This window comes from Cervus elaphus, chromosome 7 (genome assembly GCF_910594005.1).
Source record: "Cervus elaphus chromosome 7, mCerEla1.1, whole genome shotgun sequence".
NCBI classification, from domain to species: domain Eukaryota; kingdom Metazoa; phylum Chordata; class Mammalia; order Artiodactyla; family Cervidae; genus Cervus; species Cervus elaphus.
The window spans coordinates 17611975-17626719 of NC_057821.1; the positions used below are offsets into that span (position 1 = coordinate 17611975).

The 14745-nt window shown below is 47.8% G+C and overlaps 1 protein-coding gene across 2 annotated transcripts; it reads left to right on the forward strand.

Annotated features, from left to right (window-relative positions):
• Positions 1-8444: 8444 nt before the first annotated feature.
• PTCRA (pre T cell antigen receptor alpha) lies at positions 8445-13703 on the forward strand. Of its 2 annotated transcripts, XM_043908728.1 has the most exons (5): positions 8445-8502; positions 10593-10611; positions 11030-11379; positions 12434-12478; positions 13038-13703. In XM_043908728.1, the coding sequence occupies exons 1-5, from the start codon at positions 8445-8447 to the stop codon at positions 13544-13546; spliced, it is 981 nt and encodes a 326-aa protein (XP_043764663.1). In that variant the 3' UTR covers positions 13547-13703. The 2 variants fall into 2 exon arrangements, 1 of the variants encoding a protein (XP_043764663.1); XR_006342164.1 differs by lacking the exons at positions 8445-8502; positions 10593-10611; positions 11030-11379; positions 12434-12478 and adding an exon at positions 12858-12927 and having other exon boundaries at positions 13038-13170.
• The last annotated feature ends 1042 nt before the right edge of the window (positions 13704-14745 follow it).

The window sequence follows — 14745 nt, forward strand, 5'->3', positions numbered from 1 at the left end:
GGACACATGTTCCAGATATGAATTCACTGCTGCCTCCAGTGCTTCTGTCATCACCGCTATTTATGGACTTACAGAATACCTTATCCATCACCATAGCATGCCACATAACATCGCCTTCAACATGGGCACATGTATTATTGCCAAGAAAGCATACAGATGAGCTCACACCCAAGGCATTCACCAGTCTTACCAGGTGCCCCATGACCCAGGAGCAGCTGGCTTGATAGAATGGAGGACGGGCCAGCTCTAGGCTCAGTTAGAGCAGAGAAACTGCAGCCTACAAGGTGGACGTTCTATCCTGTAGGATACAGTGTATTCTTTAAGCCAAAACCAGAATTGTGTGTCTGTATGTGTGTGTATGTGTGTGTGTGTGTATACATATATACACACAATACACTGGGACTTCCCTGGTGGCTCAGTGAGTAAAGAATCTGCCTGCAATGCAGGAGATGCAGCAGACGTGAGTTCGATTCCTGGGTTGGGAAGATCCCATGGAGAAAGGAATGACAACCCACTCCAGTATTCTGGCCTGGAGAATCCCATGGACAGTGGAGTCTGCGGGCTACAGTCCATAGGGTTGCAAAGAGTCGGACACAACCAAAGCGACTGAGCACACACACATATATATAACCAAGAGGTGGGGCTAGCTGCTGGCTTTTCCCTATTATAGCTAAAGTTTAGGATCTACTGGAAGAACTTTTGCTACCCATCCCCATAACCTTGACCTCAGGGAGCTTGACAATCCTAGCATTCAAGGGAGAAACACTTGCACTGTGGAATGATCCTAGTACTAATGATTTAGAAAAGCTGAGATGACCCCTGGCCATTTTGGTTTCTCATGCTACTGAACCAGCAGGCAGAGAAAGAGGTTAGTGTAATATCTGGGTTGACTAATCTCAATTACCAGAGAAAATTTTGCTTGCTACCACACTGTAGAAGTAGGCACTAGATCTGGAACCCTGGGGATTCACTAAGTGCCTCTTAATTCACTGCTCCACGCCACAACTAAGACCCAGCGCAGTCAAATAAATGTTTTTTTTTAAAAAGAGTCAGTTGCCTAAAAAAGAATTCTCTGCTCAGTTGTCCTGGTTAACAGAAAACTTCAGCAACCCACTATGTCAAGATTCTCAAGGACTCAGACCCCATAGGAATAAAGGTTTGAGTCACCACCAGGTAAAGAACCCAAGGTGCTGGCAAAGGATAAAAAGAATACATCATTGGAGGGAAAAGGAGGCAGCTGTGAATATGAACTTAGTTCTCATAACCCCCATTGTCCCCTGCTACCTTATGTGAAAAACACTGATGGGAGCTAATATTTTAGGTTTCAGTTGACATACGACATCACTTCCCAATGATACAATAGTTGATGGGTCCCTGAGTGTTCTCTGTGCTGGGGACATGGATTTTTCATCTGCACAAACATTAAGAGGAGCTTCTCTGTGACATTCCAGATTCTCCCTCCCCCTTCCCATCCCACCAGCCCTGTGCCCTGGAAAGTCTCAGAGGACTCCCACACCCCCTACTTGGATTCAGTCAGTGGGGGACCAGCCAGAGGTCTAAGGATGGGAGGATGGCAAAGTCAGGCCCTTTATTCTCCTGCTTCCCTCCCTGCCAGATCAGCAGCACCTCCATTATTGGGAGGTCACAGCTGTTGTCAAGGACCCTCTCCACACAGCTCTCTCTGGCTCTGGGTTCCTGTAGCTGCTCCCCTCTCCTCTTCTGGCCTCAGGGGCTACCCCACTATTACTAGCCATGAGGTGCTGCAGCAGCCTCAGCAATTTCTTTATACCCTGCCCACACCTTTACAAATAATCCCTTTATTAAAATCTCTTCGGGTATCGGGTGGAGAGGGAGGTGGGAGGGGGGATCAGGATGGGGAATACATGTAACTCCATGGCTGATTCATGTCAATGTATGACAAAACCCACTGCAATGTTGTGAAGTAATTAGCCTCCAACTAATAAAAATAAATGAAAAAAAAAAAAAAACTCTCATCGAATTACCCATCAGTGTTTCTGCTAGGACCCTGGCACATACAAGGTGTATTTTAATTAGGATTAGTTTGGCAATGAGCAACAGAACCCCTAAAATAACAATAGTGTACACAGAATAAAATTTACATCTTTCTTATGTAAATTAAACTTGGTATTAAGCAACGCAAGCTGGTGTGGTGTCTCCATGAACATCAGACCATACTACATATTCTTTTTTTTAATGCTTTAACATCATAATAAAAATTTTCCATGGCATCTGTCATTGTTCAGTTGCCCAGTCATGTCTGACTCTTGGCAACCCCATGGGCTGCAGCATGCCAATCCACTCTGTCCCTTACCATCTCCCAAAGTTTGCCCAAGTTCACATCCGTGACATTACAAACTTTTTAGAAAGAATCAAGACTTGGATCAAGCATCATCTTCTAAAGAATTTTCCTGATTTTCACTCCAACTCTAGAATAATCTCCCTCTTCTAGTACCCGTTCTCTACCCCTAAACATACACACACACACAGACATGCTTCAGTCACGGCCTCTGTCATACTCCAAGTCCCTGATCTGCTTATGAGTCAGTCTCCTTCCATGACCACAAGGAGTTTCTCTTTTTGTCTTATTATGTCCAGCCCCAATCTTTGGCATAAAACAGACCAATAAATGGGTCTGAATGAAAGGACATGTTAAGGTCTGCATAATATTTCATCATGTAGACTCATCCTAGTTTATTCAATTATTACCTTAACATTGAACATTTAGGTGATTTTAATTTTTCATTCTAAATATTATTGTAGAGGGGATATCCTTGGTGGTCCAGTGGTTAAGACTCCCCCTTCTACTGTGGGGTGTGTGGGTTTGATCCCTGGTGGGGGAACTAAGATCCCGAATGTTGCCGGGTGTGGCCAAAAAATAAGTAAATAAATAAAAATTATTGTAGGATTTTAAGTTGATCAATGGAACAGGTATCCATGTTAGTACTTTTTTAAGGCTGCACTGGGTCTTGGTTTGCAGGATGTGGGGTCTAGTTTCCTGACCAGGGATGGGACTGGGGCCCCTTGCATCGGGAGCTCAGAGTCCTAGCCACTGGACCATCACGGAAGTCTCCCATCCGTATTACTGAAAGAAACTTCTACTCACTTTTTCAGTAGACACACACATGCTGACTCCCTGTTTGCCCCTCTGGTTACAGTTGAATCAGATAGGTCAGATTTACACTCAGTAATTACTTGGTAGCATCAGCAATTTTCTCTAGTAAGCACTGCTACTTTTCCTAAATTTTCTTTTTCACATTCTATGTGGCTCGTCCCAGTTTAACAACAGCCTTTGGTTTTCTACCTGTGCCTGTGAAAACAGAGGGGAGAAGGATAATCCGCTGTGTGCCCAGCAGTCAGGTGGGTCCTCGTATTAAATTGAATTCTCCCCACAACCTTGTGAAAACAGCTTTGGAGAGAGACAGACCTATGAACACATGCCTGGAATGAATGCCCAACTTCACGTGCCTACCAGAGAATCCTCTGCGACGCAACTGCATTTTTCAGAGCCTCAGTTTCCTCGACTGCAAAATTGGGATGATAACCTGTGATGAGCGGTTGAACTGAGGATTAAATGAGATGTCTGTGAACACCATCTGGCTCTAAGTTGAGGATCTACAAATGGCAGGTTCTGTCCCAAGTGAGGAGCTCAGAGCAGGGATTCAGTTCTGCAATCTAAAATCAGGATTCTCATCATCCTAAGGGGAGGGCATCTTTAGGATCTGCCAGGCTGTGGGGTCAGGGTTGGGGGAGATTCCTGGGGCTACTGGAAGGAAGGAACCAATTTAAAAGCAGGCAAAGAAATCTTCCAGGCCAACCTGTGTCAGGGGGCTGGGAATGGGCTAGTAGAAGGGTAGCTGTCCCAACTCGAGGTGGCCCAAGCAGACAGCAGGTGAGGCAGGCTGCTGATGGCACTGATGGGGGTGGGGGTCTTCAGCCTTCTTATTCTGAGAAGATCTTGAAACTCAAAAACAAACAAAGCAAGCCAAAGGGCTCTTCCCCATCTGTATTGTGGTAACTGAGCCCAAGCTAGCACCTCCACCGGCTGGAAGGCAGGAGAGTCGTTAAGGACACCTGCCTCTCTCCCTCCCCCTCCCGGCGGGAACCCACTGAGACTGCAAGACTGCAAGCACCTGGGCCCGGGTGGCGCCTGGGAACACGTGGCGCCCGAGGCCGCCAGGCTGCCCCGCGGGAAAGGGGTGGGAGCTCAACCTGGGCTTCAGGGGGTCCCTCAGGACACCGGAGAGTGCCATCGACAAGATTATTAAAATAACCATTCAGGTGGAAATGGAGTGAAGATGGTAACAGGATAAAGAAATCAGGAAGCCAGGAAGAAATAAACCCGCCGATGTAAAAGATATTAACAAGTAATAAAGAACGTTTCGCAAATAGGACAGGAAGGATTATCTATGAATAATCTTGGGATAATTGATTTGTTCTTTGGGGGGAAAAAATGAAATTTAGAGGTACATCTTCTACAACATACCAAAATTAATTCAGTTCCCGATGGTGTTAAATTGGAGGTGGGGGATTAAACAACACTTGCACAAAAAGACAAGTGGGAATGTATCCATCCTTTAGAGGGGAGAGGATTTTCTAGGCTTTAAAGGTATGAGATAAATCCCAATAGGGAAGATGGATATGTTGGTTCATACAAAACAAACAAATGCAGGTTTTTTTTAAAAAGTGAAATTAAAAGTAGTCAGTGAATTGGGAAAAGGCTCCAATCAAGGGCATTCTAGAGCTTCCCAGGTGGCTAAGTGCTAAAGAGTCCGCCTGCAATGAGGAGACTCGGATTTCATCCCTGGGTCAGGAAGATTCCCTGGAGAAGGAAATGGCAACCTTCTCCAGTATTCTTGTCTGGGAAATCCCATGGACAAAGGAGCCTGGCAGGTTACAGTCCATGGGGTCACAAAGAATCAGACACAACTTATCGACTGAAGCAACAATGACGAAAGTGCATCATACAAAGAGTTGATACCTTTAATATGCTAAAGCCCTTACAAAATTCATTAGACACTAGGACTAAAAGAGGACTGTAGACAGTACAGTAAAGGAAACAACCAAAATGGGAAAATAATGTCATCAGAGAAATGAGATACCATTAACTGATTAAAGTAGGATTTTTTTAATTTTTTACTTTATTTTTTAACGAAATGCCAAAGATTGAACGCAGGAGGAGAAGGGGACAACAGGATGGCATCACCGACTCAATGGACATGAGTTTGAGCAAGCTCTGGGAGATGGTGAAGGGCACAGAAGTCTGGAGTGCTGTCGTCCATGGGGTTGCAAAGAGTCGGACACAACTGAGCAACTGAACAACAACAAAGCTCTGGTAGGGATGATGTGGGCCTTTCACACATTGTGGTGGTTTTATACGAACATAAATCATAAGGGGCTTCCCAGGTGGTGCAGCAGTAAAGCATTTGCCTGCCAGTGCAGGAGACACAAGAGACAGGAGTTTGATCCCTTGGTTGGGAAGATCCCCTGGAGAAGGAAATGGCAACCTGCTCCATTATTCTTGCCTGGAAAATTCCATGGACAGAGGAGCCTGCAGGGCTACAGTTCATGGGATGGAGAAGAGTCGGGCATGACTGAGGGACTGACCACAAGCACAAAATTAGTATAACAGGTGTATCAGGGAGACTTAAAACACAGAGGCCTCAGATGCTCAACATCACTAATCATTAGGGAAATACAAATTGAAACCACAACACTTCACACCCATTACAATGGCCACTGTCAAAATTAAAGTTAGAATTAAATTACTGTATGATCCAGCAATTCCACTTCTGGAATACACACAAAAGAACTAAAAGTAAGATCTCGAAGAGAGATTTGTATACCCATGTTCACAATAGTTATAACAGAGAAGCAACCATTGAGGGATATCCACTGAGAGATGTACAATAATGTGAATGTATTTAATATCACTGATCTTAAAATGGTAAATTTTATGTTATGTGTACTTTACTGTGTGGTAAAGAATTCACCTTCAATGCAGGAGACCTGGGATCGATCCCTGGGTTGGGAAGATCCCTAGAGAATGAAATGGCAACTCATTTCAGTATTCTTGCCTGGGAAATCCCATGGACAGAGGGGCCTGGTGGACTACAGTCCATGGGATCGCAAGAGTCGGAAACTACTTAACGACTAAACCACCCCCCCCACCACTTTACTACAATTTTTAAAAATTTTAAGTTAAACAAAACCACTCAAAATTATTGAGGCCTTTGACCTAATTTTAAGGAAGTAAGTATGAATTTGGAAAATACTTTATGAATAAAGATAACTGTTGCCCCAAACTGGAAAACCCAAATATCTACAAGTAAAGGAATGGCTAAATAAGCTCTAATATGTCTGTAGTTTTATGTTTTAATAATGTTTATTATCCTGATTTTTAATGTAATACAGGTTTATCATAGAAAATTGAAGAAATAAACAATTATAAACATGAAAAGAAAAACTATCCAATATCCTCACATGCAGAGTAGCCATTGTTAACATTTTGTCTGCTTCCTTCTAGGAATAATCGTATATTTCTTATGCAAAATTGGGTGTATATTTTCCATTTAAATTTGAATCCTGTTTGTTTCAGTTTTCTGTGTATGTAATTTAGTATACACATATATAAAGAAAGAGAACATTTATTGACTTCTTACTATATAGAGAGAATAATGCTAGACCCACTTCATGGGTAATCTGTTTAAGTTGAGGTATTATCATTCCCATTGTACAGATGAGGAAGTTGAGATTTAGGGAAGTAAGTAATTTGGTGAAAATCACACAATTCCTGAATGATATAGTCAGGATTGAAAGTCAGCTGTTCTGGCTTCACAGCCCACACACTGAACCAAACTCTAGTCTATATCCCGTGTCATTAAATATTCTTTTATATTTATTTATTTAAAATATTCTTTTAAAAACATGATTTTAAAAGGTACTGCATACGGGAATTCCCTGGTTGTCCAGTGGTTAGGACTCATCACTTTCTCATCACTCATCACTGCCATGACCTGGGTTCAATCCCTGATCAGGAACTAAGATTCCCCCAAGCGGCCAGGCATGGCCAAAAAAAAGCTGCTGCATAATATTTACTAACATAAGTACACCAAGAATTAGTTCATTTAACTCTTCTCCAAGCATTGACATTAGGTAGTTATTTCTCTTGGTTTGACTTTGTTGTAGTTGTGTTTTTTTGTTTTTTTTTAGGTGCACATTGCGGCTTGCAGGATCTTAATTCCCCCACCAGGGATTGAATGTCAGCCCTTGGCAGTATGAAGTCCTAACCACAGGACCACCAGGGAATTCCCTCTCTTGGTTTCTAATATAATACTTGAAAGAACATTTTTGTGCACAAATCTTTGTCTTACAATGATTGAATCTCTTCTTCCATCAGGATATATACCTGGATGTAAAGTTTCAGGGTCAAAATGATAGCTACAGCTAAAATTTAAAGGAGTCACTGAAAATGGCATTTAAAAAAGGAGACTTGAGGACTTCCCTAGTGGTATGGTGGATAAGAATCTGCCTGCCAATGCAGGAGACATAGGTTTCACCTCTGGTCAGGGATGACTCCACATGCTACAGAGCAACTAAGCCCGTGCATCACAATTACTGAGCCCATGAGCCAAGATTACTGAGCCTATATGCTGCAACTACTGAAGACTACTCGCTCTAGAGCCTGTGCTTTACAACAGTAAGACACTGCAATGAGAAGCCCAAGCACCAGCCAAGAGTAGCCCCTGCTTGCCACAACTACCCGCACACAGCAACACAGACCCAGCACAGCCAAAAATAATTTTTTTTAAAGGCAGGGGAGGTGGCTTGATGCGATGGATCAGGGAGTATATGGGAAATCACTTTTGCTATTGACCTGAAACTGATCTAGAAAACAAATTCTATTTAAAAGGGTTATATTTAACTACATGGAAATGAGCTCATTGGGCTTTTTGGCTATAGTGAGGCTAGCCATCAGAAAACAGTTCAAGCCCTGGCTCTGTCACTGGCCAGATGGGTGGCCTTGGGCAGGTCACTCAATCTCTCTGAGCCTCAGCTGCCTCGCCTGTGAAATGAAACTCACAGTAGTTGGGTGATGGAATGAAGTGCTGGATGTTAAGCCCCTGATACACCGTCGAGTGCTCTAGATCCTGTAGGTGACAGGGGCAGTGACTGGGAAAAGGCCTTGCACACTGTGGAGTGTTCTTCAGATGGGAGGGGGTGTGGTGCTCTGAGTGCCTTGGACTGGTGAGAGAAGGCTGTGTTTGGGGGCCAGGGTGGGGGTGGGAGGCTCCTCACCCGGGGAAACGGCTCCGTGGTGGAGCAGCTGAGATGCAGCTGCGCCTGTGGCCTGCGAGGCCGTCTTGTGGCTGCCTCCTCCCCCAGCCCAGGTCTGCAGCTGGGTCCTGCCTCCTCTCAGGTGGGCCATGGCCGAGTCTTGGTTGCTGCTTTTCCTGGCCCTCGGGTGTCCAGCCCTGCCCACAGGTGAGCACCCCCCTGCACCCTTCTCTGTGCCCCCCTAGTGGGCCCAAGCCCACGTCCTCACTCTGGGTGTCCCTGGTGTGGGAGGGATGCAGGGAGGCAGGACAGAGGTATTTGCGGTCCCCTGAGGAGGGTCTTGCCAGAAGCCCATTATCCCCTTCCCCATTGTACCCTACCTCCCAGCTACCTTGCTCCGGGGCCCCCAAGTCCTGCTCCCCTGGAGTCCACCATGTTGGGAGGGAGGGTGCTCACCTCTTGGAGCGAGCGGGACAGGTGTGCATGATGGGTGGGGTGGGGTAGCCTGGCTGTGCTGCGCTATATGGGGCCATAGGACACGGCAACACAGTGAGTTCCCCGCTCCTTCCTGTCCAGTCTCCTGCCCTCAGGGCTCAGGGTATCTCACGTTCGCTCCCACCTCCCCCTACCAATAGGTGCTTAGAAGTTTCAAGGCCTCAGTGACTTTCCAGGTGTATTGACCCCTGAGCCCGCCCCTACAAAGATCAGGGCTGGAGACGAAGGACTAAACTTTTGAGAATTCCAGGTTCATCTAGTAGCATGTGAATGTTCATATGTTTGTGGTGGGGAAAGGTCCTTGACTTTTTTTTTTTTAGTTCTACCACTTATTGCTACCAACCCATCTCCCTCCACCCTCGTGCACACAGGCTCAGTCATGTAATCCCATGGACTTCGGCCCGCCAGGCTCCTCTGTCCATGGACTTTTCCAGGCAAGAATACTGGAGTGGGTTGCCATTTCCTCCTCCAGGTCCTTGACTTTTGAATCAGGACATCTCCTTGTTCTAAAGCTGGCCCCCAGTATGTCACCAGCACTCCTTTGCTAGGGACAGAAATCACACCCACATGGAGCAGGGAGAGCCCGCGGTGGGAGACCTGAGCTCTGAGAAGGAAGCAGCCAGGGTGAGAAGGAGCAATTCTGGGAGGCTTCGTGGAGGAGGCAGATGCTAGACTCTGGAAAGGCTGAGGAGGCTGAGGCTCCTGCAACTCATTCGCAGCCTTTTCTCCTCCCTTTGTTCATGATGCCTTATTAATACTAGTATTGATGACACTAATCCTTCTCTGCCAGGTGTTTTATGTTCATGATCTTTATTATCCACCACAGTTTCCCTGGGTTGGTGTTATTAACCCCATTGTATTGATGGGACAATTAAGACTCAGTAAATTAAGTGGATGAGTGAAAAGTCAAACCAACCCTGAGGCCATGTCCCAGGCTTCGTCCTCTGCGACATGTAGGAAAATCTTGGTCATCTTTCCAAGCGGGATGGTCTGTGAGACTGGGAGTCACAGAGGTCTGAATCCAAACCCTGAGTGGACTACTTACCATCTGCCTGCTTCTAGGTCAGTTATTTGACCTTCAAGCAGTCTTTTGTGGACTTCCCTGGAGGTCCAATGGTTGAAAATGCACACCTCCACTGTAGGGGGGCACGGGTTTGATCCCTGGTCAGAGCACCACATGCTGCATGGTACAGCCAAAAAAAAAAAAAAAAGAAAACTTTTGTGAGCACCCCCTACCTCTAGATCCCCACAAGTTTCTCTAGTGCCTTCCCTGAACCCTGAGGCATTTCTTTAGCTTGGCTGCACTTAACTTATGCTGGGAATTTATTTGTAGGTTTTAACTTTTGAGATTCTGTTTATATGAAAAGACAGCCACCCATTCAAAAATAGCATTTTTGTTATATATTAAATGAGTCATCTTTACTGCAACAAATAAGTCTGTGGAAAATCAGGACTATTCTGAAAAATACAGGACAAATGTTTGCAGTACTCACATGACTTATTTTTGCTTTTTTTAAATTATAAAATAATACAGACATACACTTTAAATGGGCGAATTGTATGGTACATGAATTATGTCTAAACAAAGCTGTTAAAAATGCTACAGACTTAACAGAAAAGAAAAAAACCCCAAAACTGAAAGGAATACAACAAGCACTCCAGCATAGGCCACTCAGATTAGCAAATGGTTAAAATGTTGCCACATTTGAATCAAATATCTTTTAAAAGAAACAAAAAGGTGCAGAGCATTTGAGGTCCCTTTGATCTCATTCCATATCCTACCTCCTTCCTTCCCTCCCCAGAGGGAACCTCTCTCCTGAGGCGGCACAACAAGGTACTATAAGTATTTGTTTTCATCTGTGGTCTTTCTCATGGGATTGAAATCATCGAGAGCAAGGACAATATTTTAATTGATTGTTGTGTCCCTAGTGCTTGGCACAGAGATTCAGATGTGACAGATAGGTGATGGAAGGATGCATAGATGAACGGAAGGAAGGGAAGATGGATCAATGGATGGATGGATGGATACATAGAGATTGAAAGCAGAAAGAAGAGATGTAGGAAGACGGATGATGGTAGAAAGGATGGAGGGAAGGAAGGTGGTTAGGTAGGTAAATACAAGGAGAGAAGGATGGATGGGTGGGTAGGATAGATTGATGGTTGGTGGAAGGACTGATGGAAGAGAACCCCAGATGGAAGGATATGAGATGAGGACCTGGGAGGGTATGGACAGTTCTAGGCCCCCTACAAGTGTGTGCTCTCTTGCAGGCGTGGGCAGCACACCCTTCCCCTCTCTGGCCCCACCAATCACACTGCTGGTGGATGGGAAGCAGCAGACGCTGGTGGTCTGCCTGGTCCTCGACATTGCACCCCCTGGCTTTGAGTGTCCCATCTGGTTCTCAGCTGGCAATGGCAGCTCACTGGATGCCTTCACCTATGGCCCTTCCCCGGCGGAGGATGGCACCTGGACTCGCTTGGCTCAGCTCTCCCTGCACTCGGAGGAGCTGGCAGCCTGGGACACCTTGGTCTGCCACACGGGGCCTGGAGCTGGGGACCACAGCCAGAGCACACAGCCCCTACGGCTGTCAGGTGGGGACGGGGCCTGGGCCCCCGGGGCTGCTCCCCGCCCCCTCTCACACACTCTGGAATCAGGATGTGGTGGGAGGGAGCATAGGCTCCAAACCAAACATCTAGGTGAGCTGATGCCTGGGTTCAGAGCAGGGTGGGCTCAGAGCTCCCGGGATTTGCAACTGTGATATCTCATTCAGATCCAAGATCTGATGTATGACTTCTGAGAGGTAATAATGGCTCCTCCATCCTGAGGTCAATACCTTTCTGTGTATGCTATGCTGTGCTGAGTCATTCAGCTGTGTCTGACTCTTTGTGACCCCATGGACTGTAACCTGCCACGCTCCTCTGTCCATGGGATTCTCCAGGCAAGAATACTGGAGTAGGTTGCCATGCCCTCCTCCAGGGGATCTTCCAAACCCAGGGATCGAACCCAGGTCTCCCACATTGTAGGCAGATTTTTCTTTACCATCTGAGCCACCAGGGAAGCCCCTCTCTATGTATACTCAGGGTTAATATCTATATCACCCTAACTATGACACCCTACATATAGAACAAAACAATAATTAAATAGTCAATTGCTACCACTTATTTATCATTTGCTCTGTGTCAGGCACTGTTGTAAATACTTTACGTTTAGGTCATATTACAAGTAGGTCATGTTATTCTTCTCATTTTATAGGCACAGAGAGGTCAAGTAACATGTCCAAAGGCAGCTGTTATTATTACTGACTAGATGACTTACTTCCTTTTTTAGGATTATGTTAGTTTTCTCATCCTCCAGATGGGAACATTTGTTGAATAAAGGTCCTGCCTTCCAAAGAAGACTGCTAAGAAAACTGATTCCTTGTCTAAACGTGCTGAGGCATCTCTTGGGGCAGAGAACAGGGAACAGCTAGGAGACAAGGAAATCTGGGCCCCTGACAGGACTTGCCACAGATGGGCTCAGGGTTCCCACTGCTGGTTCATCTGTCCATTTATCCAGAAGAGCTGCCCTGAGCAGGGCTGGGGCATAGCACTGGGGTGGAGAGCACAACCCATCCCAAAGACTCACTCCCTTTTCCTTGGCTGCCAGGAGACGCTTCCTCGGCCAGGACCTGCCTCTGGGAGCCTCTCGGGGGTGAGTACCGGGAACCAGGACCTCAGCCCCCGCTGGGCTCTGGGCTGATGTGCCCCCTTGGGGGAGCGGTGCAGGTTGGTGGGTATCCCCTGAACAGGTTGCCTCCCTGGTTGGGGCACTGGCTAACCTGGGCCTCTGTCTACTCCTGGGTCAGAAGGAGGTAGATCCTCTGACCCCAGCATCCTTTCTGGACACCAGGTTGAGAAGCGCCAGTGAGAGCTGGCAAAAGGGTCCTTGGGCAGCCCAGAGGGTTGGCCTCAGTATGAGGGTCTTGGGACACTCTTGGGAGTCCAGGGAGCCTCAGGAGACTGGACACCTGCTGGACATAGAGTGGTGTTCACAGCCAGGCTCTGCTTCCTGCCTGGCCTACATCCCCGTGGTTGTCGGGGGATGAAATAACATGAAGGCTCGGAAGGTGTCTATTATTATTACCAGCAGTCAGAGCTGAGGTTAGACACCAGGAAGGCCGTCCCCTGGTTCCCCTCCTCTGGGGAACGTTCTGTCGCAGGTGGGGCCGCGCCAGCCTCCAGGCAGCTCACCGGCTCCTCCTCTCCCGCAGGGACGCCGGCCCTGGTGCTGCGACTCGGGGCGCTGCGGCTGCTGCTCTTCAAGCTGCTGCTGTTGGACGTGCTGCTGACCTGCAGCCGCTTCCGCGCCCCTCCCGCCGCGCGGGAGGACCCGGCCGGGGCGTCTGGCCCTGGGGCCCCCGGTCTCCCCGCGCCCTCCGAGGTCCCCCAGGCGGATAGCCGCCTCCTCTCGCAGCCTCCGCCGCCCCAAGGATCGTCCGCAGGCCCCGCCGACCGGATTCGCCGCAGTCATGGGGGGACCACAGGCCGAGGTCTCAGCGTGTCCGCCTCGCCGGCGCTGGAGCCCCGGGACCGCCGCCGCTGCCGCCGGGTTTACACCCGCCGTCCGGGTCGGGATCCCAGGAACCCAGTCTGGGAGGAGGGGCCGCCGGTTCTCAGGGCCTGGAGCTCAGGACCCGCCTTCAGTCTTCCCACCTCAAGCCTTGGAGCATTTCTCTATACTCTGCCTCCTCCAGCTGACCCGAGCTTCCCCGGGGGTTAGGCTCCGTCTCCTCCTCAGACTGAGGTTCTTTCTCAGCTAAAAAAAAGCTTTGTCTCTCCCATTAGATTGGAAGCCCCTTGAGGGTGGTAATCCACCCAGGCACCAGGACATCTGAGGTGCAGATAGTTGACAACAATTAAAGGAGAACTTATATAACACAAGCAAACAAAAAGTCTTTTAATTAATGTCTGCTCTGGGAGAAGGGTATTTGGCACATTTAGAGGAGGCAGAAATCTGGGAAGGCTGCCTGAGGGTGACAGCCTGGAAGGTGGGGCTGGGGGTTGGGGAGGATGCGGTCCCACCTCTGTCTCCTTTCCCCATCATTGGGCACTGGGCAGGCCCCCTCTGTGTCCTCACAGTTGCCCAAACTTTCTGAGAGGTCAGGGGGAGGGGCCCGGGAACCCAGGAAGAGGGTGTGCTGGGCCTGATGTGAAGGCTTGTATAGACTCGAGGGAAACGATCAGGGCCAGGATTCCAGAGTAATAGGATCATATCCAAGGGCAAGAGCACAGACAGTAATTCCAAGGGTATACATCATTAATCAATTAAGATCATTATTCACTTGACAAATATTCACTGAGCATCAACTCTGAGCCAGGCACTAGAGAGGTTTTTGTTTTGTTTCTTCAACAGGGTTCTTGCACTGATAGAATGAGGCTCCCACAATGGAGTGTAACCTGTGTGTCCCCTGTTTATCCAGTGCTGGCAGGAAACCCAGGGTTTTCTTTCCAGTCATCACCCCAAGAATCTGGATGCTTACAAGTGAATCCAGATGTCCCCCAGGGCAGCACAGGACAATTACCTGGATTAATGGCCCTACTGTAGTTTTCCTTCTCCCAAAGAGGCAGTGGCGAACTCCATTCTAACACTGCCCCACCACCCCCCACCCCCACACAAGGTGTCAATGACACTCCCAGCTTCCCAGAGCCTCTAAGCCCTCTCAGCTGCTGTACCATGAAAACCCTCACCTCTCCTCCACTGGTTGTCTCTCACCAGCCTGTAAGGAGGTTCTCCCACCTCTGTTTTGGATTCTCCAAGAAAGAGGACACAGCTTCTGGAGGTCAATCTGTCCACCAGCCCCACAGGGTCTGCTCCTTCCCTAACACACAGAGGAAGGGGTCTGCTGGGTGGGGGCAGGGGCAAACGCAGACTTTCTACAGTCACTGTCCCTTCCCAGCTCTCAGCCCACGTGTTGAACC